This window comes from Gadus macrocephalus, chromosome 11 (assembly GCF_031168955.1).
Source record: "Gadus macrocephalus chromosome 11, ASM3116895v1".
Lineage (NCBI taxonomy): Eukaryota > Metazoa > Chordata > Actinopteri > Gadiformes > Gadidae > Gadus > Gadus macrocephalus.
In genome coordinates, this window is record NC_082392.1 from 5,233,711 (window position 1) to 5,257,171 (window position 23,461).

The 23,461-nt window shown below is 46.0% G+C and overlaps 1 protein-coding gene and 1 long non-coding RNA gene across 5 annotated transcripts; one reads left to right on the forward strand and one right to left on the reverse strand.

The window, feature by feature from the left end:
• Positions 1–1,437: 1,437 nt before the first annotated feature.
• arhgef2 (rho/rac guanine nucleotide exchange factor (GEF) 2) lies at positions 1,438–22,536 on the forward strand. 2 transcript variants are annotated; one of them, XM_060065384.1, is made up of 22 exons: positions 1,438–1,746; positions 6,417–6,579; positions 7,352–7,419; positions 7,603–7,666; positions 8,119–8,251; positions 8,476–8,579; positions 10,825–10,968; positions 11,846–12,096; positions 12,413–12,538; positions 12,752–12,869; positions 13,473–13,721; positions 14,415–14,491; positions 15,208–15,380; positions 16,218–16,285; positions 16,680–16,871; positions 17,454–17,543; positions 17,635–17,684; positions 17,794–17,835; positions 18,018–18,068; positions 18,256–18,570; positions 19,635–19,800; positions 20,969–22,536. In XM_060065384.1, the coding sequence occupies exons 1-22, from the start codon at positions 1,681–1,683 to the stop codon at positions 21,022–21,024; spliced, it is 2,766 nt and encodes a 921-aa protein (XP_059921367.1). In that variant the 5' UTR covers positions 1,438–1,680; the 3' UTR covers positions 21,025–22,536. The 2 variants fall into 2 exon arrangements, with proteins under 2 accessions (XP_059921367.1, XP_059921368.1); XM_060065385.1 differs by having other exon boundaries at positions 19,638–19,800.
• Positions 14,412–14,957, reverse strand: LOC132467830 (uncharacterized). 3 transcript variants are annotated; one of them, XR_009528094.1, is made up of 4 exons: positions 14,843–14,934; positions 14,766–14,793; positions 14,672–14,700; positions 14,412–14,514 (listed from the first exon to the last, which is right to left on the reverse strand). It is a non-coding gene; the product is annotated as an uncharacterized LOC132467830 (long non-coding RNA). The 3 variants fall into 3 exon arrangements; XR_009528093.1 differs by having other exon boundaries at positions 14,429–14,514; positions 14,738–14,793; positions 14,843–14,957; XR_009528092.1 differs by lacking the exon at positions 14,843–14,934 and having other exon boundaries at positions 14,766–14,805.
• Positions 22,537–23,461: the final 925 nt, after the last annotated feature.

Consider the following 23,461-nt stretch of genomic DNA (forward strand, 5'->3'; position numbering starts at 1 on the left):
TTGCTTGGGCGGGTTAGGGTAATATTATCTTGATAATTATCGATCACTATAGGTATGTTTCGAGGAAATCGCATAACATCATAAAAAAGTGGTACCTGAAAACGGTATCTTTCCTAAGAGTTAGGGTACTGGGTGTACCTTAGCCTAGTATCCAAATCCTCTAACCTCAACACACTGACCCTAAAACACATTACCTTTACTCTTTGTTCCCAACACCCTAACCCAGTTCTCTAATCAACCTTTCAACTATACCCCAACACTTGACACCTAGTACCCTAACTCTTAGGAAAGATACAGTTTTCAGGTAGTACTTTTTTTATCAGAGACGTGATCTATAGTTAGATCCACAGTCCAGCGTGTCAGATAAATCTCTATCTTTGGGGGTGGCGTCAGAGAGGGGGATGCTGGGCAGACTGCAGAGCATCCTTCACACTGACTCTCCTCCTCTCCATGATGTGCCTCTCCTGACAGGAGCATCTTCAGCAGCCGATGCTCCACAGGGCAGTCGGGGCCCTCCGTTCTCCCTGTGGCCGTCAAGCCACCCCACCCATCTACCTCAGGCTGAGGTGGTCCCAGCCTCCGTCTCAACCCTGTTCTGCTCTGTTTGCTACATCCTCCTTCTTCTTCGCCTTTCTCCCTGGAAAACTAGGGATCTCTGTTACTGTTGTTTACATCTCTAGGACATCTGGGAGACCATGAGTCTAATTTGCATTGACAGGGACGTAATGTACAATATCTAGGACGTAATCAGTAAACATTTGAATATGATTCTATGACTTGGGTTTCGGATTGATTCTGTACAACTATCATACATCGATGTGATCCCAAACGTATACCGGTGGAATTTCGACGTTTTCTCATTGGACATTTTATATTTCGCATCTATCTATATTTCCATAACTGGTACTCGTGGCATTGTGTAATTTGGAATTGCACCCTACCGTTAACAATTTTTGTAGTACTTTATTTTATGTATTTGCTCTTTTTCTACTTTGTGTTCTGCAAATGCTGCACAACAATTGAATTTACCTTAAATGATCTATGAATACACATTATTTAACCCCTTAATTGAAATTGTTTATTTAGTATAGCATATGCTCCTGTACGTCAACCAAACCATAAACAGGCAATTAAATATGTTTTATCATCTTACATTAGTTTATAATCCCGGAATTTGGCAGGATGGGGAGGACCATATGATATAAAATCATATAATTTTATTTTCATCCATAAATTATAAACTATCATAAAAGCATATTTTATATTACGGACGGAGGGACGGTCTTCCGTCTTGATAACCGATCAACTGTATTCCAATTTATGGGGAAGGCGCGTCTACAGCCTTTTACTATTGAAATGGGCTCCGCATTGTGATTGGTGATAGATAGGAGCTGTGCCTGTCTATCATTTGGAATTGGGCCCGGGGGGTGGGACTTAAGGTGTTGCCCCTCCCCCTTCTCAATGTTGACCCTTTGGTGAAGTCTCCGGTCTCCGCGCGCAGAAAAGAGGAAGAAATTATAATTAAATAGGCCCCCGGATCGATTATCTTCGTTTTTTTTATCAAATCATCACTTTTGTCCTGAGCCTGAAAGATATTAACGGAGCAGGAGCACGTTTTTCCGCGGTGGCTCGCCCTAAGTTCAGACCGGTGAAGAATAAAGGATCTGTAGATACTCGGTAATGTCCCGTGTCATAGAACCGCTGCTGAAAACTCGTCAAGAGAGGATGAAGGAAATCAATTCAAGGGTGAGTGTCTCAAAGTTCAGACAATACAAATATCTTATGAAATTAAATGGTTTTCTCAGGGGCCACTTTCCCACTTAATGTACAAGGAGCCGTTATTCTAAAGCGCGTGTTTTATTGTCTTTCCGGTTTAAGGTTTATCGAGCCCCCGTTACGGTTACATCTCCCGACGCCCAACATAACGTTACTCATAAAACTAGGAGGTCTGGGTCTACAACTACGCTACTCTTATGTGCCTTTGTGTACGCCGCCTATACCGGTTATCTGTTTTAACGCTTTCAAGAAAATCTACCGCAGAGCGCACATGCAGTCTGCAGCGTGGCAAGAGGGAGGCGCTCCGCTTTGTCCGAGAGGAAAGGCAGACACACACACGCACGCACACACTTGCGTACACGCACGCACACACACAGATGGAGTGCCCGAGGGAGGGGGTGATCAGCCGCTGTGCTGGTGATGAGAGAGAGACTCGGAAGGGTAGATGACCGTTTCTAGATAGTTTCTCAAACAACGTTTCTCGAAGCGCTTCGGGCTACTCTGTCACGAAGACACACAGTTATTTGCATGCGGGATGATTGCATGCGGGGATGTTATATGTTCTTAGTGGGGAGTGTTGCGGTGTGTGTGTGTGTTAGGCTATGCACAACATACAATATACTGGGATTGATGTATATATTGCCATAAAAATATGGCAATAGTCAAACCTTTCTTTATTTATTGGCTACTGTGCCATCGTGCTTGTGTGTTTAGAACAAAAGGTTTTAAGGATAACCCACAGAAACACCGTAATGACTACTGAACCAGCATCAGTTTCATCACCTCAGGATATTTATCATTCAGTTAAAAAACAGACAGCATTGCATAGGAGGTGGACTTTTTCTATTTGCTAAAGCCAACAATCCCTCATTGTTAAAATAGTAAAATACAATTTATATTACGTTGTCCAATAACATGAGCCCACATTCCGCGTCAGAGTCGGCGCCAGCGCGTATGCGGACATCCACGTGGCTATGGTGACATTTACGTTTATTTTGATTATTTATTTTTATTTCTACGGAGCCTCAGAGGTGACATAGAGGATTTCCTATAGGATTTTTTTATATATATTATTTGTGGCCACGGAAGGCGTTTTTCCGAAGCCATGTAATAAGTATTTCAAGGCCACAAATTAGTATTTCGTTAATATTGGTTTTGGTTATAATTTATAATAGAAAATAAAAAATAATATTCTTGTCACCTCCGGGGCTCCGTACGATAACCAGCCACGAGACTGCAATTAGTGCACCTGCTGAATACAAAACCCTTTATTTTCAGTCGGTTGTGATTTATCCTACGAACGGAGCAAATGCAGGTGCTGGCCCCTTTAGGTAGGGCTTGAAGAACGATCCCAGCAGGGCCGGTTCCAATCATTTTGGTGTCCTAGGTGAGATTTGGGTTTGGGACCTCAAGTGTCTTTTTCCGTGCCTGCTGTCAAATTAAAATGTATTACAAAATGTACAGACATTCTTCCACATATTATTTTGAAGCACTGAGAAAAGAACAACAATAGGGACTTATATTACAGATCGTCATTCTCAAACTCCAGACATGTAAACCGTGATACTAAGCATGTACTGAAATCCAGTTTTCTCCTTGACTTTGATTGTCCAACTGGCGTGGTTTTGACATTGACAATGACAAGCACTGATGACTGTATTGATGCAAACCCCCGTTGAGGTTGATCCAGTGTAATAATTCTATGGAAGGTTTGTCAAGTTGTGGCCATGGCAACGGGTGGGAGTGGTTTGCCATGGCCAGAGGGTGGGTCGTGGTTTACTTGTTAATATCCAATCCTTCATTTGTTTAGATTTTTATGGCGTAGCCGTAGACTTTTATTTGTGTAAATAAAGGTTTTAATTTTGTACGTTACAAGAAGTGTGTATGTAGTGGGGGCAAGGGCGTAGGCCTACGACTTCAAAGCAGGGAAGGATAATAATCCAACCCATTGAACTCTCGTTACCTATTGACAACCAACAGACCAAAAGCATCCCCATATGAATAACCTTAATCCAAAGGAAACACGTTATGAATACATTCATTAGAATAATATACTGCATTAAAGTGCAATTCAGCTCGATATTATGTTAGGCATATGGTGTGTTCCTGAATCCTCGGACGCCAGCCTTCCGAGTTGCACGTTTGATGTCACTTCCGGTTCCGGAGCATTCATAGCTTTCCTGTTCGTCTTTGTGATTGTGGCATGAAATTGGCTAGCCGTTTTTTATTGTTAGCAACATTAGCCTCTTTAGCAAACCAGCCCGAAAACAAACACAACTTTACATTGTAATGCACGCACAGCAAGACCATGCAATGTATAAATTGGTGACCGCAATAAAGTAGCAATGTAATCAAGTGTGTAAGAGCATTTAGAATCAACATTAAAATGACCTACGCGGTACAAATACTAAAAACATAAATCTCTTCACGGGTGCAGCCATTTTGTTGAGTGCGTCATCACTGCGCTCGGTCTACTCTAAGATTTTCGAAAGATGAAGACAAAAAGGGGGCGTGCCTTCGAGAAATGCCGCAAGAAAGCTCTGAGATCTTCAACTTTCGACTCAGAAGTCTGGCGTTCAATGATTCAGGAACACACCATTACCCTTTCTCAGAAACATGACAACATTAGCCTGTCATCATACTGGATCAAGTTTTGAGTCCAGACATGACCCTTGAATACGTTTATGGAGTAGACCAAAAAGCCCCACCATTTATAGAAAACCAGCAATGACATTTTTTTCAGACAAATTGTGCAGCAAGATGGTGTCATCATACGGAATCAGTTTTGAGTCCAGACATGACCCTTGAATACGTTTATGGAGTAGACCAAAAAGCCCCACCAATCATAGAAAATGTATATGTGGCCTTTGGGCCCTAAAATGCCGAAACCGCAGGCCTGCTTAACTTATCCCGTTGCGATGGAACTGTTGTATATGATCACTCTGGCAACATGATGCAAGTGTTACATATAACCACTTTGGCAACCCGATGGTACTAGTGTTGCATATCATCACATTGACAACATAAAGGACAGGTTGTGTATCATCACTATGGCAACATGACAGTTGTTTTGTAAATCATCGCTATGGCAACATTGGGGGAAGTGTGCATGATAACTATTGCAACTTGGAGGAAGTGTTGTATATCTTCACTATGGCAACATGATTGAGGTTGTGATTATTAACATGTCAGGCTGCAGAGGACAACGGATATGCATGTAACGGACAGCTAGACATTATCGCGTTAACTGTTCTCATGATTTTCTTAACTCATCTCATTAACTCGTTAGCGGTGCTGTTGGCCAGATTGAGGAGCTGCAAGTAGGATTTGTGGGAAATGACAGCCACCCGTCAGCTACTAGTGAAGGAAATTCGAGAATATCTTGTTAGAATATTCTGCTCTCTCTCTCTCTCTCTCTCTCTTGACAAATCTGAATACTTACCTACAGCAGCTACTACAGGTAATGTTTGAGGAAAGAGAGTGGACAGAAGAGAGCCAGACCTTGTAACTGAACAACCCAGACGCGCGCCCCCTAACCGCGCCCTCCCTCCCTATGTCTTTCCTCCATTGAGTCGTGTTGCATTATTCACACACCTGTGATTCATAGGCAAGATTCACGGAACCAATCAGGAACGAGAGGGACATTGGACCGAGAGGTGCAGGAAGCAGTCTAATACTGTAATCGGCTCATTCAAAGGCAGGCCCAGTTAACTCCAACAGATATTCTCACATGTAACTTTGTAAAATCTGATGGGTGGCTTCTTTTTTTTTTTTTTACTTATTATTGAAATAATAACTTATTACTTCTGCAGCACTTTTACAAGCATTATGTAGTAAACGATTAGCTCATCATCTCATGATGACCTCATCTCGTGAACTCCACTTGTTATTCACATTTGGTTCCTATCTGCGTTGACAGCCTCTCTATTATTGGTGGCTCTAGGGGAGGTTAGGGCTTTTCTCTTGTCTCTGGACCAGCAGTGTCAGGATAAAGAGTATCATTGTTTGGATTATTTTCTCATGGTGTCCGTTATCACTTGACACAGCTGCCTCAAAAACACTAACTTGTGGCTGCCAAGTAGGGCAACGGTACTGCTGCTATGGGATACAAAAAGTAAGTATGGTGGAGTAATACCATGCAAGTAATCGTGTTAAGCCTTGTCTATTTAGTAAGTATGTGAGACCAAGTAGTTAATAGTGTCGAGACTGGTCAATTTAGTTAGTCCAGGGAGACTAGGTAGTTAATAGTGTTGAGACTTGTCAATGTAGTTAGTAAGACTAGGTAGTTAATGGTGTTGAGACTTGTCGTTAGTAGTATGCTGAGACTAGTCTAGGTAGTAAGTACGGCGAGAATAGGTAGTGTGTATGGTGAGACTAGTCTCGGTACTAGTATGGTGAAACTAGTCTAGGTAGTTTAGTGAGACCTGTCTAGGTAGTTAGTACAGACACTACCCTAGTGAGTTAGTATGGTGGGACTACTCCACGAGTTAGTATGGTAGAGACTCGTCTGGCAGTTGCTATTACCAACTGTCAGTCAGTACTCCTAACTACCTCGAGACTGGTCTGGATACAAGTCTAGGTAGCAAGCGTGCTAGAGTCTAGGTACTGGTCCTTTGTACTAACTGTGCATTGTTTTCCAGAACAAGGAGAAGGAGAGAATGAAGGAGCGAGAGAAGGAGGCAAGGGAGCGGGAGGCGCGCTACAGCAACGGCCACCTCTTCACCTCCCTCACCGTGTCCGCCACCACGCTCTGCTCCGCCTGCAACCGCAGCATCACCGCCAAGGAAGCTCTGAGCTGTCCAAGTGAGTCTCTGTGGGGGAGTGTGTGTGTGTGTGTGTGTGTGTGTGTGTGTGTGTGTGTGTGTGTGTGTGTGTGTGTGTGTGTGTGTGTGTGTGTGTGTGTGTGTGTGTGTGTGTGTGTGTGTGTGTGTGTGTGTGTGTGTGTGTGTGTGTGTGGGGGAGCTGCACAGCAGAGACCAGGAAGTGACAGGGTGTCGGCCGAACGGTAAAACAGGAAGTTCCTGTGTAGTTTTCAGATATTAGACTAACACGGACCCACAGTGCTACCACAATAACCCTGCTGCTGACGCCGCCCGCTGACCGCGGAGCCCTGTTTCAACAGTGTCCCTACACCATGGCACTCTGTGGAACGGGCAAAACACTGACCATGCTAACCCATCTAACTTACTAACACTAACCTTACAGACCCTACCAACCATGCTAACCCACTCACTCTAACTAAACTGACCCATCCGTCTCTCTATCCGTCTCACAGCCTGTCTGTCCGTCTCTCACCCTGTCACTCACCCTGTCTCTCTATCTGTCTGTCTGTCCGTCTCTCACCCTGTCTCTCACCCTGTCACTCACCCGGTCACTCACCCTGTCTCTCTATCCGTCTGTCTGTCTCTCACCCTGTCACTCACCCTGTCTCTCTATCTGTCTGTCTGTCTGTCTGTCTCTCACCCTGTCACTCACCCTGTCTCTCTATCCGTCTGTCTGTCTCTCACCCTGTCTCCCAGCCGGTCTTTCTCGCTGCCGGTCTGACTCCCTCACTAACTGTCTGTCTCTCTTACAGCGTGTAACGTCACCATTCATAATCGCTGTCGAGACACACTGGCTACCTGCGTCAAGATGAAGCAAAAGGTAAAAAAATACGATTATTATTCATATCAACTAGAATTATAATATAACTAGCAGTGTCATGATGGTAAATAATAATGTAAGTTATATTATGTTTAATTTATTATATTATTATAACATAATAGCTATAGATAGCAGAAGGTAAATGTGGCAGCTGATATGAATGTATTGTGTTCTGTTTTGCAGCTGCAGAAGTTGGCCTTAGTGAGGAACAGCTCAGCTCTGCAGAATGTAACACTTAGGAACAAGAGTAAGTCTAACCAACCCCGGTTGTGTGCAATACCAATGGAGAGGATTTGCCTTACCTATATCATATTTATATGCTTGTAAACATGGCATCGATTTTGTTCTGCTCTAATGCTGCTGGTTCAACTAAATAATAGATCATTTTCAATGAATACATTCTGTACATATTCCTCCTTTTGATATATTTAGACATACAATGATTAATAAATAAATGCCTGGCACCACATCAGAATCTGACAGCGTAAAATGAATAGATGAAGACAAACAAATCACAAAAGAACAAGTAGACCGAAAGCTACCATAAATAAAATGTTACAATGTGTTCATTGTATTTTCTTAATTATTGCCTCATGGCAAAATAAATCAGCTGATATTATTTCCAAACATGATGGGTAGTGTCTGCTGCCCCTAGTGGCCAGTGCACGCCGTTGCTGTAAGCCTCTCCTCTCCCTCCAGCTCCGTTAATGAAGGAGCGCCCGAGCTCTGCCATCTACCCGTCAGACAGCCTGCGTGCATCGCTGCTGGGCTCGAGGAGAGTGAGGTCTGGGCTCTCATTGGCCAAGAGCGTTTCCACCAATAACATCGCAGGGTGAGATCTTTATGAAATCAAACGACGACATAGATGAAATGATGATCATTATTATTTGTATTATCTTATTACACTATATTATATTATATTCAGTAATAATATGTATTATTGACACTGTTGGTGTGTGTGTGTGTGTGTGTGTGTGTGTGTGTGTGTGTGTGTGTGTGTGTGTGTGTGTGTGTGTGTGTGTGTGTGTGTGTGTGTGTGTGTGTGTGTGTGCGTAGTTGTGAGGACTCCCCTGTCGGTCTGAGGAGGATTCTGTCTCAGTCCAGCGACTCCCTGAACTTCAGAAACCGAGCCATGTCCCTGGAGTCACTGACAGACGAGGGTAACACATCCACATACATTGAATTTATATAGCGCTTTTCTAGACACTCAAAGACGTTTTACAGTGAAGGGGGGGGACCTCACTAACCACCACCAGTGTGTAGCGCCCACTTGGGTAATGCACAGCAGCCAATCTGCGCCAGAACGCCACACACCAGCTTGAGGTGGAGAGTGAGGGAATTAATGAGTCAGCCGATTATACAGGAGGAAGATTAGGGGGCCAGATTGAATGAGCCTGGTTGGACCAGGACACCGGGGAAACTCCTACTCTTTGCGATAAGTGCCCGGGGATCTTTTATGACCTCAGTGAGTCAGGACCTCGGTTTTACGTCTCCTCCGAAGGACGGATCAAATACAGCACTTATTTTACTCCCACTCACCCAGACCTTGTTGACTTTAAACACCTATTTAAATGTTGTTTGGATGTTGAGACAAGGGCAAAATATATAAGGGCTCTACCTACTCATAATTACAGGCTGGTAATTGTGATGATAGGTGATAGACTCCGGTGAGGATGTTATTTCTTTGCAGACATGGGGGACTCGAGTCTGACTCGAGTCGCAAATTTGAGGACTTGAGACTTGCTTGACTAACACTGATTAAAGATTCGACTTGACTTTGACTTTTGACTTTTTTAAAGTTAGATTAAAGGTTGGATATGGGATTTGCGATACGCCAGCAGATTTTGAAAATACACAACTCAAATGGTCCTACCCCCTCTCCTTCAACGCTGACTCTGACTCCACCCATTCCAAGTACATGGACGCGCAATCACGCACAAGCTCGAACACAGATGCGCGAGAGTGTGCCATGCTAGCAAGGTTGGAGTTTAGGGTTGTGCTAGGTCCAAATGTGGATTAGCTAGTTAGCTAGCTCCAGTAGCTACCGCAGGATGACAACAAACAGAAGCGTGCTCTGGGTCACGAGCTTTGAGTACGTGCACGAAGGGGTCACTCGCGGGGAGCGGGGGAGGGGGAGTGCAGTACGACCGTTTGATTGACGTACTTACTGTCCAATGCCACTCGGTGGTTCTGAAAATCATTGGCTGGAGTTTTTCGAGCCCTGCCCGTTCCACAGATGATTGACTTGTTTAATTTTCATATCAGTAAGCCACTTCTAACTCAGTGGCTGTAAGTGGGTTATGATAAGGATTTCAAGTAATTTTCAAGTAAAATTACACCGTCAGAGCCAGAGCGTCAGACTGGGCTTTTCTCAGCATACCGCAAAGAAAAGAGGGTTCAAGTTCCAGTCCCCAAATTCAGTTGAACCACTACCTGGACATTGTGATGGACAGAGCTGCCTTCAGTTTTGGGCCATGAACAGGCGCACCCTCCCCTCTTTGTTCAAGGTGGAGGTAAGAGTTATGGCAGTCCCTGCATCAAGTGCACCTGTTGAACGTGTGTTCAGCCATGGTAGGGTGATAATGTGACCCCATCATTCACAACTCAGTGACAAAGTACTGTCAAAATATTATTTTTTTGCAAATGCAGTGCATTGTAAGTCAATCTTGCTGCAAGGCAGCAAGATTGCTACCAGCTTTCAGGCTTGTGTATTACTATTTCCCCTTCCTGAAGTATGTGTATGTGATATTACTTTTGAAATACTCTTTTTCATGTCTGATGCCATGTGTTGCAAATACTATTCTACAACATGTAGGGATATTGAGTGATTGACTTGAACTGTTCTCGTATACAGCCACCTAGAGGTTCTATTTGATTATGTTCATAGGTTGGAGGTAATTATCATAAAAACATTTTCAAACTATTCACATAATGGTTTTGGAATGTTTTGAATAGTTTGAGTTATTGTTAATGTTAAGACATTGTTATTGTTAATGTTGAAATAAAACTCAACTTATCAACCGATTTTTAAATGTGGAAACAGGGTTAGATCATCAGACTTTTGTATGACTTGACTTGTGACTTGCTTGACCTGAGCAATGACTTGACTTGTGACTTGCTTGATTCTCACCACAGTGACTTGGGACTTGCTTGAGACTTGAAGGTTATGACTTGACTCTTGCTTGTGACTTGCACATGAGTGACTTACCCCCACCTGTGTGTGTTCACTATTACATTGTTCTGGGAGGACCCTGCATTGCATATATATAATAAACTATACATTTCTAATGGATGTTCATATCGTCTCTTATACATATAGTCTCTATATATACGTGGTGTAAAATATTCTTTATATCGTAATATTTATATAGTAACGCTGTTATCACTGTGGCTCTGGGCCAACAGGGGAGATGTACTACTCCTCTCTGCTGGAGGAGCTGCAGGAGGAGGGTCGCTGTGTGTCCACGGACAGCTGGAGTGTAGCCGTGGACCACATTTTCCTTCAGAGTCAACGGAAAGACGTCATCAAACGCCAAGACGTCATCTACGGTGAGGTTACGTGCTCGCCTTTTACCGAAATACTGGTCCAATGTCATTTCTATATATTGCTTTGATTGAAAGTGTGTGATATTATTTCTACACTACTTTCAATCAATGTAATTGCTATATTTTGCTTTAATTGAAAGTTTCTAATATTATTTCTATACTACTTTCAATCAATGTAATTTCTATATATTGCTTTGATTGAATGTGTGTGATATTATTTCTACACTACTTTCTCCCAGCTTTAGCCTCTTCTAATAGTGTGTGGTTAGTTTGGTTAGTTAATACATTATAATCTGTCCATCTAGCTAGTCGGTAGTTAACAGTGGGATGGCCCTGCTGTCATCACACCGTTACTCCACCTGGTGGGTTGTACTGTAAACAGGATGATGGTTGTGTATACAGGATGTTGCTCATCTCTTTAGTACTGTAAACAGGATGATGGTTGTGTATACATAAACTCTATTATTAATAAAGTTGCCTGGCCTTGCCTGTACAGGATGTTGGTCATCCCTTTAGTGGTGTCAACAGAATGTTGTTTGTTGTACACAGGATGTTGGTTGTGTAAATAGGAAGGACGCTTTAAACAGGATGGTGGTCGCTGTAAACAGGATGTTGGTTGCCCCTTCAGCGCTGTGAACAGGATGTTGGTTGCCCCTTCAGCGCTGTGAACAGGATGTTGGTTGCCCCTTCAGTGCTGCAAACAGGATGTTGGTTCCCCCTTCAGCGCTGTGAACAGGATGTTGGTTGCCCCTTCAGTGCTGCAAACAGGATGTAACGTTCGGCATGATGATGCGAGTAGACGGTAGGAGTGTGTCGTACGGGGGTCGTGTTGTAGGTGTGATCTTGACCCCAGTGCGCGACCCTTCCCCCGTTCCTCCAGAGCTCATTCAGACAGAGTTCCATCACGTGCGGACGCTGCGCATCATGGAGGGGGTGTACCGCCGGGGCATGCTGGAGGAGGTGCTGCTGGAGCCGGGCGTCGTTCACGCCGTCTTCCCCTGTCTGGAACAGCTGCTGGGCCTCCACCAGGCCTTCCTGGCCCTGATGATGACCAGGAGGGCCCAATCACTGGCCCCTGGCAGCCCCACCAACTTCAACATCCAGCAGCTGGGAGATCTCCTGCTGAATCAGGTTACTACACACATGGAACGCCAACGCCCAACGTTGCGACACCCACTCCAAACACACTACTGGCACTCAAAATATACGCGACCACACCCACCCTATTCACACACAACACCCGCACTATTCTGTGTATTTTTCATACGTTTGATATATATAGTGTGTGTGTGTGTGTGTGTGTGTGTGTGTGTGTGTGTGTGTGTGTGTGTGTGTGTGTGTGTGTGTGTGTGTGTGTGTGTGTGTGTGTGTGTGTGTGTGTGTGTGTGTGTGTGTGTGTGTGTGTGTGTGTGTGCGTGCGCGCGCGCCTGTGTTTTGATGTGCACAGTTTTCAGGTCAGAGTGCTGAAGACATCCGGAAGGTTTATTCTGAGTTCTGCAGTCGTCATCCCAAAGCTGTGAAGCTTTACAAGGAGCTGCTAGCCAGAGACAAGAGGTTCCAGCACTTTGTTCGGGTAATTACTTCTACTTCTAGATACATACTAGTTAATAACTACCACTTCTAGGTATATATAGATAATGACTGTACTACATACACTAGTACTGTTGGTAAAGTACAGTATTGTACTATTCTTGTTGAAATCTGACATCTGGTGGACATTCGGAAGCTTTGTTTGAGGTTCCCATGGTTACGATGTGTGTTGACTCCATCTGTCTGTGATAAACAGAAAGTGACACGAGGTCCTCTGCTGCGTCGTCATGGGATCCAGGAATGCATTCTCCTCGTAACTCAAAGGATCACCAAGTACCCCGTCCTGATACAGAGGATCTTAGACAACACCAAGGGTAACTAACCCTACCCCAAATACCTTCCTGCCCCTCAACCTTACATTGTCCTAACCCCTACCCCAACCCTACAACCGGTCCACGGACCCTAACCCCAACCCTAACCCTAACCCCTAACCCCTACCCCAACCCTAACCCCTACCCCAACCCTACAACCGGTCCACGGACCCTAACCCCAACCCCAACCCTAACCCCTAACCCCTACCCCAACCCTACAACCGGTCCACGGACCCTAACCCCTACCCCAACCCTACAACCGGTCAACGGACCCTAACCCTAACCCCTACCCCAACCCTACAACCGGTCAACGGACCCTAACCCCTACCCCAACCCTACAACCGGTCAACGGACCCTAACCCTAACCCCTACCCCAACCCTACAACCGGTCAACGGACCCTAACCCCAACCCCAACCCTACAACCGGTCAACGGACCCTAACCCTAACCCCTACCCCAACCCTACAACCGGTCAATGACCCCTAACCCCTACCCCAACCCTACAACCGGTCAATGACCCCTAACCCCAACCACAGCGTCTGACCCGGTGTCCCTGCTAACAGCCTCCTCCCCCCCTCCCCCCCTCCCCCCCTCCCCCCCTCCCCAGGGAACGAGGAAGAGGTGCAGTCTCTGAGCACCGCGCTGGGGCTGCTGAAGGACCTGATCAAGTCTGTGGACCAGGAGGTTCTGGAGCTGGAGCGCACCCAGCGGCTGCAGGAGATCCAGGCCAGGCTGGACCCCCGGGCCCAGACGGAGGTCAGCGGAGGAGGCGTGTTCAGGGGAGGGGAACTGCTCCGCCGGAGGCTGGTGCACGACGGAAACCTCCTCTGGAAGATCCAGGGCTCCCGCATGAAAGGTACCCCTGGGGTCGGCCCGGGAGGAGGGCCTCAGGGTAGGGGGGGGGTCAGGGTTAGAGGAGAGGGTTAGAGGTTGTGTTAACCTCAGAGTTAGTAAGGCTAGAGTTAGGGGTCGTTTAAGAGTTAGTGGTAACCTTAGAGTTAGTAAGATTAGACTTAGGGGTCGTTTTAGAGTTAGTGGTAACCTTAGAGTTAGTAAGATTAGATTTAGGGGGTCGTTTTAGAGTTAGTGTTAGATTTAGAGTTAGTAAGATTAGAGTTAAGGGGTTGTTTTTAGAGTTAGGCCCAATCCCATTTCTTCCCCTTACCCCTCCCCCTTGTTTTGAAGGGGGAAGGGGGAGGGATAAGGGGTAGAAATGGAATTGGGCCTTAGTGTTAGACTTAGAGTTGGTAAGATAAGAGTTAAGGGGTTGTTTTAGAGTTAGTGTAAGACTTGGAGTTAGACGGTAAGTTTCGTGTTACGGGGTCGTTTTAGAGTTAGTGCTAGAATTAAGTTGGGGAGTAGGATTAGAGTTAGGTGATAGTTTTACAGTAAGGGGGTAGTTTTAGAGTTGGGGGGGTAGGATTAGAGTTAGGTGAAGTCTCGGGACCCTGCCCCTCTCTCTCTCTGTGTGAACGGGTTAACCCGAGGGTAGATGTTAATCCGAACTAGCCATCCCTAACTCTAACCAACTAACTATCCCTGTGTCCAGATGTGCAGGTTCTGCTGATGTCTGATATCCTCGTCTTCCTCCAGGACAAAGACCAGAAGTTTACCTTCCCCTCGCTGGTCAGTCCTCCTCACCACCTCCTCTAAACCCCCTACACGATTACTCACTACCTTCTCCTACACACCTCCTACACGATTACTCACTACCTTCTCCTACACACCTCCTACACGATTACTCACTACCTTCTCCTACACACCTCCTACACGATTACTCACTACCTTCTCCTACACACCTCCTACACGATTACTCACTACCTTCTCCTACACACCTCCTACAACGATGACTGACTAGCTCCTCCTCCACACCTCCTACCCACTAGCTCCTCCTCCACACCTCCTACCCCCTAGCTCCTCCTCCACACCTCCTAGCTCCTCCTCCTCACCTCATACCCACTAGCTCCTCCTCCACACCTCCTACCCACTAGCTCCTCCTCCACACCTCCTACCCACTAGCTCCTCCTCCACACCTCCTACCCACTAGCTCCTCCTCCACACCTCCTACCCACTAGCCCCTCCCTCTATGGTAAACAGTCTGTTAAGCCCCTCCCTAAACGGTGTGTTTGGGCCAATCCCTGAAGCCGGAGGGGAACCAGAAACACCGCAAAACGGGACGGACTCCCACGCTGATGTGTTTTAGATTGAATCTCATGAATTCCACATTTGTGTGTGTGTGTGTGTGTGTGTGTGTGTGTGTGTGTGTGTGTGTGTGTGTGTGTGTGTGTGTGTGTGTGTGTGTGTGTGTGTGTGTGTGTGTGTGTGTGTGTGTGTGTGTCCAGGACAAGCCGTCTGTGGTTTCCCTGAACAAGCTGATCGTCAGGGACATAGCCAATCAGGAGCGGGGGATGTTTGTGATCAGTGACTCCACCCCCCCAGAGATGTACGAGCTCTACGCGGCGTCGAAGGAGGACCGCAAACACTGGATGACCCTCATACAGCAGACGGTCCTCAGGTACGACCAAGACCACCAAGACCACCACTATCACCAAGACCACAACTACCACCAAGACCACAACTATCACCAATACAACAACTATCACTAATACAACAGCTATCACCAATACAACAGCTATCACCAATACCACAACTATCACCAATACAACAACTATCACCAATACAACAACTATCACCAATATCACAACTATCACCAATACAACAACTATCACCAATACAACAACTATCACCAATATCACCAAGACCACAACTATCACCAATATCACAACTATCACCAATACCACCAATATCACCAATACAACAACTATCACCAATATCACAACTATCAACAATGATTAATATCAAAACAATCACCAATGCCACAACTATCAACACTATCACCAATGTCACAATCACCAATATCAGAACTACCACCAATATCAAAACTAGCACATAACTACCACAACCATCAAAACTATCACGACTGTCACGACTGTCATAACTATCACAAATACCACAACTATCACCAATGTCAAACTAGCACGACTGTCATAACTTTCACAACCATCACAACTACTACCTCTCATAACTATCATGATTATCACTACTATCATAACTATCATAACTACCACAACCATCAGGGTTCGGTCATAACACCATTAAAGGCTGTTTTAAACGTCGATCATGCCTGTGAAGAACCGACCGCTGCGGCCCAACTCTTTGCCCAGCGTCGGCTCTCGGTTCCACTGTCGTGTATTGTCTTTTGGTTTTCTGCCTCTGCTTTTTTTCTTTCAGTTAAATTATAGGTCCCAAGAGGAGTATATATGTATGTCTAAATCTCTGTCTGTCCGTGTAGGTGTCCATCCCGAGAGGAGTTCGCCCTGATTGAGACGGAGGATAAGGCCTTACTGCGACGACTGAGAGGTGCTGCTCTCCCACCTCCTCTCATCCTGCTCCTCCTCGCTGCCTCCTTCTCATCCTCCAACTCTTTCTCTTATCCTCCTTTCTTCCTTTCCTTCTCCTCCGTCATCTCCTCCTCTCGACGCCTCTCCTTGTTCCCGTCCTCTCATCCTCCCCCTCTACCTCCTTCTCCATCTCCTAACCTCACCCCCTCTCCTAATTCCCATCCTCCCCCCTCCTCTCATCCTCCTCCTCCTCCCTCTCCCCCCTCTCCCCCTCCTCTCCTCCTCCCCCCTCTCCCCCCACTCTCATCCTCCTTCCATGTCTTAGTGATGAGTACAGGAGGAGCTAAAGGTGAACGCGTGCTCGTCGGTAGGGGTCGATGACTCGGGGCTAACGGGCTGCTCCTCCTCCACAGCGGACATCCAGCAGAAGGACAGGGAGGTGCTGGAGCTGCTGCAGGAGAGGGTCACCCTGTTCTCGGACCTGGCTGAGCTCACCAACTCGGGGGAGAAGAGCCCCAATTCCTCCAACACCCGGAACCTGTTCCGCCTGGACACGCCCCATGCACCCCACGCTGAGAAACGCCTCACCGACGCCATCTCTGAAGGTACGGCTGGGTCTCTGTTCTGATTGGTTCCTATGCCGGTGTCTCTGTTCTGATTGGTTCCCATGCCGGTGTCTCTGTTCTGATTGGTTCCTATGCCGGTGTCTCTGTTCTGATTGGTTCCCATGCCGGTGTCTCTGTTCTGATTGGTTCCTATGCCGGTTTCTCTGTTCTGATTGGTTCCCATGCCGGTGTCTCTGTTCTGATTGGTTCCTATGCCGGTTTCTCTGTTCTGATTGGTTCCTATGCCCGTGTCTCTGTTCTGATTGGTTCCTATGCCCGTGTCTCTGTTCTGATTGGTTCCTATGCCTGTTTCTCTGCCCTGATTGGTTCCTATGCCTGTGTCTCTGTCCTGATTGGTTCCTATGCCTGTTTCTCTGCCCTGATTGGTTCCTATGCCTGTGTCTCTGTCCTGATTGGTTCCTATGCCCGTGTCTCTGTTCTGATTGGTTCCTATGCCTGTGCCTCTGCTCTGATTGCTTCCTCTTGGTTTCTCTTTTCTGAACGGTAATAATGACCATTGGGGTTAGCTATGTGATATAAAAATGCAGATTCACCGTTTAAAATAATATTTTCCTCCCTCAGTTGACCGACTGACTGAGTTATTGGTGGGATCGCAGTCGTTAACGTGCAGCATCGCCAACGGCAACCAGGACCACCCGTGCTCCCCAAACCGTGAGTCATGACCTCAGATCCTTTGAAGTAGCACTATTTCAACAAAGTTTTGAATGCATATTAAAATAGACCCGTCTCCCCTTGCGAGCAGGAGAGCCCGCCTTAAATGGATCATATGAGTTCAGCAGTCACATGTCTGAGGTGAGGCAATCTCCAACCGGTCCAGCCATGACCTCACTTCTTGTTTTAAGTATTTTAAGCCATGACCTCACTTCCTGTTCTAAGTAAATATCAATCTGTGTCCTCACAGGACACCAACGGAAACCGGTTTCAAGATGGAGGGATGAACGAGGTGAGATAATTTTTTTTAAAATAATTATTATTATTTGGTCATATCCCTTCAGATATGTGCTCTGGTTTCAGGACGCACTACATCACTGTCACTGTCTAACCCTTACCCTATCAGAACAGATTCAGTCACTGTCTAACCCTTACCCTATCCAGCCTCAAGCTTCTTACGTGTTGTTTTTTCAGGAAGTATGTCAGCGCCTGGTCAGCCTCAGTACGACGCTCCATGCACTCCAGGTCTGTGATGCTAACCCCTCCCTCACTTCCCCTCTCCCTGCTCCTCCACCCCCTAGCCGGCCTCCCCTCCTACCAACCATGCCTCACCCGGGGATCACCACCTTATACAAAAATACATAAAAACGTGCAATCATTTGAATCTAATCGCCTTGTGTTGACCCCTGCCGTCGGTTGACCTCCACTCCAGGCGGCGGTGATCTGCCAGGACTCGGTGCTGGAGCTCTGTGTCCCCGGGGGTCCGACCAGCGGCCTGTCCGCCGGGACCGCCGTGCCCCGCCTCTCCCGCTCGGTGTCCAAAGACACCGGGCTGGACGCCGGCGAGGCCGCCATGATGCGCCGGCAGCTGGCGCTGCTGCAGGAGGAGGTGACCCGGCTGAAGCCCCTGGAGGGCCAGCTGGGGGAGAGCGAGAAGGCCCGGGCCCTGGCCGAGAAGCAGCTCAAAGAGATGGCGCCCAAGGGCCACCGCAGGAACCGGGGCAAGGGCCACGGCAACAAGGGAGAGGTGGGTGATGCCCTGGATGACCCCTGACCCTAACCAGAGGTAGAATGACCCCTGACCCTAACCAGAGGTAGAATGACCCTAACCAGAGGTAGAATGACCCCTGACCCTAACCAGAGGTAGAATGATCCTAACCAGAGGTAGAATGACCCCTGACCCTAACCAGAGGTAGAATGACTCCTGACCCTAACCAGAGGTAGAATGACCCTAACCAGAGGTAGAATGACCCCTGACCCTAACCAAAGGTAGAATGACCCTAACCAGAGGTAGAATGACCCCTGACCCTAACCAAAGGTAGAATGACCCTAACCATAGGTAGAATGAGCCTAACCAGAGGTAGAATGACCCCTGACCCTAACCAGAGGTAGAATGACCCTAACCAGAGGTAGAATGACCCCTGACCCTAACCCAAGCCCAGGTAGAATAGTCCTGGGGTTAGTTGTTTGTATGGGGTTAGTTAGCCCTAATGCTAGCTGGTTGTACGGGGTTAGTTAGCCCTAATGCTAGTTGGTTGTACGGGGTTAGTTAGCCCTAATGCTAGTTGTTTCTATGGGGTTAGTTAGCCCTGATGCTAGTTGTTTGTATGGGGTTAGTTAGTCCTAATGCTAGTTGTTTGTAAGTATGGGGTTAGTTAGCCCTAATGCTAGTTTTTTGTATGGGGTTAGTTAGCCCTAATGCTAGTTGTTTGTATGGGGTTAATTAGCCCTAATGCTAGTTGGTTGTATGGGGTTAGTTAGCCCTAATGCTAGTTGTTTTGTCTGGGGTAAGTTAGCCCAAATGCTAGTTGTTTGTATGGGGTTAGTTAGCCCTAATGCTAGTTGTTTGTATGGGGTAAGTTAGCCCAAATGCTAGTTGTTTGTATGGGGTTAGTTAGCCCTAATGCTAGTTGTTTGTATGGGGTTAGTTAGCCCTAATGCTAGTTGTTTGTATGGGGTTAGTTAGCAGCACTAACGCTACTTGTTTTGTACGGGGTAAGTTGGCCCTAACGACTTGTTTGTATGGGACTGGTTAAACCCTAACGCAGGTTGTTTTGTATCTTTTTGTGCGTATTGTGCGTTCCTCTGCAGAAGGCTTCACGGAGGAAGAGCTGCAGTGACATCGATATCCCCACCGTCGCCCCATTGGCCAGCCAGGAAGCTGTGGACCAATTAGACGGTCCGATCCAGGAAGTCAGCGAGGAGGACGAGGAGCCAGATGTGGTCCGGATCTCCCCCCGTTCTGACAGCCCCAGAGGTGGGTGTGGCTAATGGCGCATTTCCACTGCAGGGTGCGGAACGGATCGGATCGCAAAGGTGCGGGTCGGATCGCGTTTCCACCGCCAAAAGTGGGCGTGACCCGGACTTTGCCGTACCCGTTCCGACCCCATTCTAGGGACTCCTCCGTTGCGGTACCCAAAACGAGACCAGACGCCTGAAAGGGTACCCTGGAATTCTAGCTACACCCCCCCTCCGTTGATTGGTCGACAGAATCGTCACTTCCGGGTGACGCGGGGATAAAAACAAACAAACAGTAGCCTCGAGGTATTATTCTTTACAATTAACATGTCGCGTAAAAAGCTTGCTTGGGCGAAAAAGGAGGTGAAGACGTTCGTCTGCATTCTTGCGGAGGAAGACGTTGTTTACGATGTTTACGTAGCTGCCGCGGCGATTGACATCCGGCCTACCACCAAGGGTACTGTCGGCAGTGGAAACGCGACCTCGGAACTGAGCTGGGCTATACTGCCCCCTCCCTACCGCCCCTTTGCGATCCGATCCGTTCCGCACCCTGCAGTGGAAACGCGGCATTAGCTACCGATAGCCCGGTAAGGGACTGGTGGTTCCATTCTACTGGTTCCACCGGTTTCATTCTACTGGTTCCACCGGTTTCATTCTACTGGTTCCACCGGTTTCATTCTACTGGTTCCACTGGTCCATTCTACTGCCCAGACTATGTAGTGAGGGTCAGCCCCGGCTATGATCTATGGTGCAGTGGGTATGATTTAGAGATTTTTGACAATTTTTTGACAAAAGGAACCCAAAGAAATGCCAGTTTGTCCACTATGCACGTGTTGAATGTCACACACCCGTTATTGATGGGCAAGATGTTTCACCGAACCAATCAGGGAGGAGACGATTTGTTGAGTTCAGCCTTAACCCGACCAACAGTGATGAGATTCGTAACACAGAACAAATTATCAAATTATTTCCAATTATTTCTAAAAATATAGTATATAACAATTGTGTCACACTAAAATAACGTGTAACAATGAATATCATTGAGTGACCGATGTAGATGTTTATTGATGACTAGCTGGTGTTTAGTAATGACTAGCTGGTGTTTAGTGACCACTAGCTGGTGTTTAGTGACCAGCTGGTGTTGAGTGATGACTAGCTGGTGTTTAGTGACGGCTTTTTTCTTCCAGATCTCCAAGACATTCCTGAAGAGAGCGAGTGCGGTCATGAAACCATGTCCACTTGAAGGCAGATCCAGATGTTTCGTATCACATTTATATCACACACACACACACAAACACGAACACACACACACACTAAGTCAACAACTATCAGTTGACAAAGTTGCTGCTTCAGGAAGCAGAATGTTGTAATAATGTATTAAGCTAGGGGTTTGATCTGTTAGCCACTATCAACACGGGTATTACGTGTCGGTATGGTAGGGTGACAGACATCCCCGTTTTCAATGGACCGCCCCCGTATCTGGAGGCTTTTAAACAGGGTAATGACCCCTTAAAAAATAAAAAGATTCTATAAATATATATATACTCATTTTGGGACAGTTGGTAACTAGTGTCGTGTCCCTCTCATAGGCTGTGAAACCAGCTCACTACACAGGGGTGTATCTATCAACTTCATACCATAAGTAGTAGGGCTTTGACTCCGAACTTCGTTATTCGAATATCAAAAAAGAAATCAAAATTTGAAGGAATATTAGGCAGCCCTTATTAATATTCGGACCTGTTATGCGCATGCCAAGAGTGAGAGATGTCGGAGAACCCGACGCAGTCTATTCATAATATTGTAATGACCACTCGAGGCAGTGAATAAAGTATTGATTAGACAGCGATTAGACAGCGACGCCCAATCCAGGTCTTATTGAAGGCATTTAATGGTCAAAATATTATTAATATATATTTTAATATTAATATTAATAAACAAACTTTGAATATGATTTTTGGGCAAAAGTCAAAGCCCTAATAAGTAGTAATGACCGATCATGAATAATAGGCTATCAATGCAGCATAGAACCATTCCTTATTTGAGTGGCCTAGATGGCTTCCTTCGGGGTGTTTTACCAAAGCTTAAAAACACATCATAGTAAACCATTTGGCCTTCACTGCACAATACTCTGCTAGGACTACATTTTCGATTGATAAGAATAGGCTAAATGTATTAGCGTTCATTTCAGAAATCTGGTCACCTTATGGTATAGCAGTTTGGAGGCAATTCTTTATCTGTATATTACTTTTAAGAACACGCTTTGCCTCTGAGGATAGTTCAATAACAAGAGCTCATCCCTGTCAAGTTAAAACATTTAGCCATCAACAACCCCTTGAAGAGGACTGGGGTCAACATGCTTTATCCATAACTGCCTGTACATCTTTAGAAAGAGGATGATGCTAATTTTTATGAAGAAGGGCTATATACATTGGCTGTTGGAACTGAAGCCTGCTGACTAGAAGGGTGAAGGGGCACTTGCCCTTCCCAATGAAGATATGTGTATGTTTTATGATCAATCCTATTTAATGTAGCTTTATACTGAAGGTTACCGTAATAGTTAGATAATGATGACCACAGTGCTGGATCTTATGATTGTTTAATCTCTAATGCTGTCTTTTACAAGCTGAAGGAATTGTCTGTATACATTTTGATCATTTATCAAAAGAAACTGTAAATGTTTTACTGTAATATTGCTGATAATTATTGCAAGTCGATCTACATTATCTGTGTGCTCTTTATAAATCTAATGTATTGATACGCGTCTGGAATGGTCACTGTATGTTTTCAGCCACAGCTCGTCTTAATGTACTAATGGGGCTTCATATCTTTAACTATCTGCATTACCTTCCCTTAGGGCTGCCTTTAAATACGCCATGCATATTGTAGCTATACTCGTACCACTACATTCTAGAAAAAGCTACGTTAATATGTATTTATTTCGATATAGATTGAAATCCCATGGGTTACACACTAGGCTCACCTGCATATCAGCCATGATGGGGCGCAGACATTACTATTAGGGCATTTAGCAGACGCCTTTATCCAAAAGGACTTACATCGGTTAATACACAAATTGACACACCGACGGCAGAGTCAACCATGCAAGGTGACAGCCAGCTCATCAGGAGCAGTTAGGGTCAAGTGTCTTGCTCAGGGGCGCATCACTCAGACAGGAGAAGCTGGGGATCGAGTACGTAAAGCAACCCTTCGGTTACAAGGCTACTGCTCTACCTCTTGAGCTAAGTCGGACATTAAGTGTTCTCTAGAATAACGTCATTATGATGAAGCTTGATCACTCGGGCTTCAAGCAGGCGCCGTAGTCTGGCAGCGCGAGGAAAGGAGCAATGTGTGTGAGTGTGTAGTGATCCTTAGCTGATTCAGTGTCACAAAAGGAACCATTGATGATGATCTGGCCCAATACATCTTGTGAAAAGGAGGTAATTTTTCACTCCTGTGTCTCACGGATATAATAGCCTCTGACTACGTTTTTGGAGTCGATTCCTCTTGGTGTATATGTTCAAAAGTTAAAGTGCTGAATATTTTGATAGTTTCTGTAGCTGAACGTATGCAGCAGTAAGTAGTAGACCAAAAAAGGGACGCTAGAAAAAGTATGTATAAGAAAAAGAAAAATGTCAATATCCAGCTGATTCAGCATTCACGCGAATAAGGCCTATGAAGAA

What these genes read in the sequence shown, in the direction of transcription:
- arhgef2 (XM_060065384.1), top strand. Translation starts at nt 1,681, where the DNA reads ATGTCCCGTGTCATAGAACCGCTGCTGAAAACTCGTCAAGAGAGGATG. An exon ending in CCAGGGCTCCCGCATGAAAG is followed by an intron (nt 13,722 to 14,414) that starts GTACCCCTGGGG and finishes CCCTGTGTCCAG; the next exon opens with ATGTGCAGGTTCTGCTGATG. An exon ending in GCCACGGCAACAAGGGAGAG is followed by an intron (nt 18,571 to 19,634) that starts GTGGGTGATGCC and finishes GTTCCTCTGCAG; the next exon opens with AAGGCTTCACGGAGGAAGAG.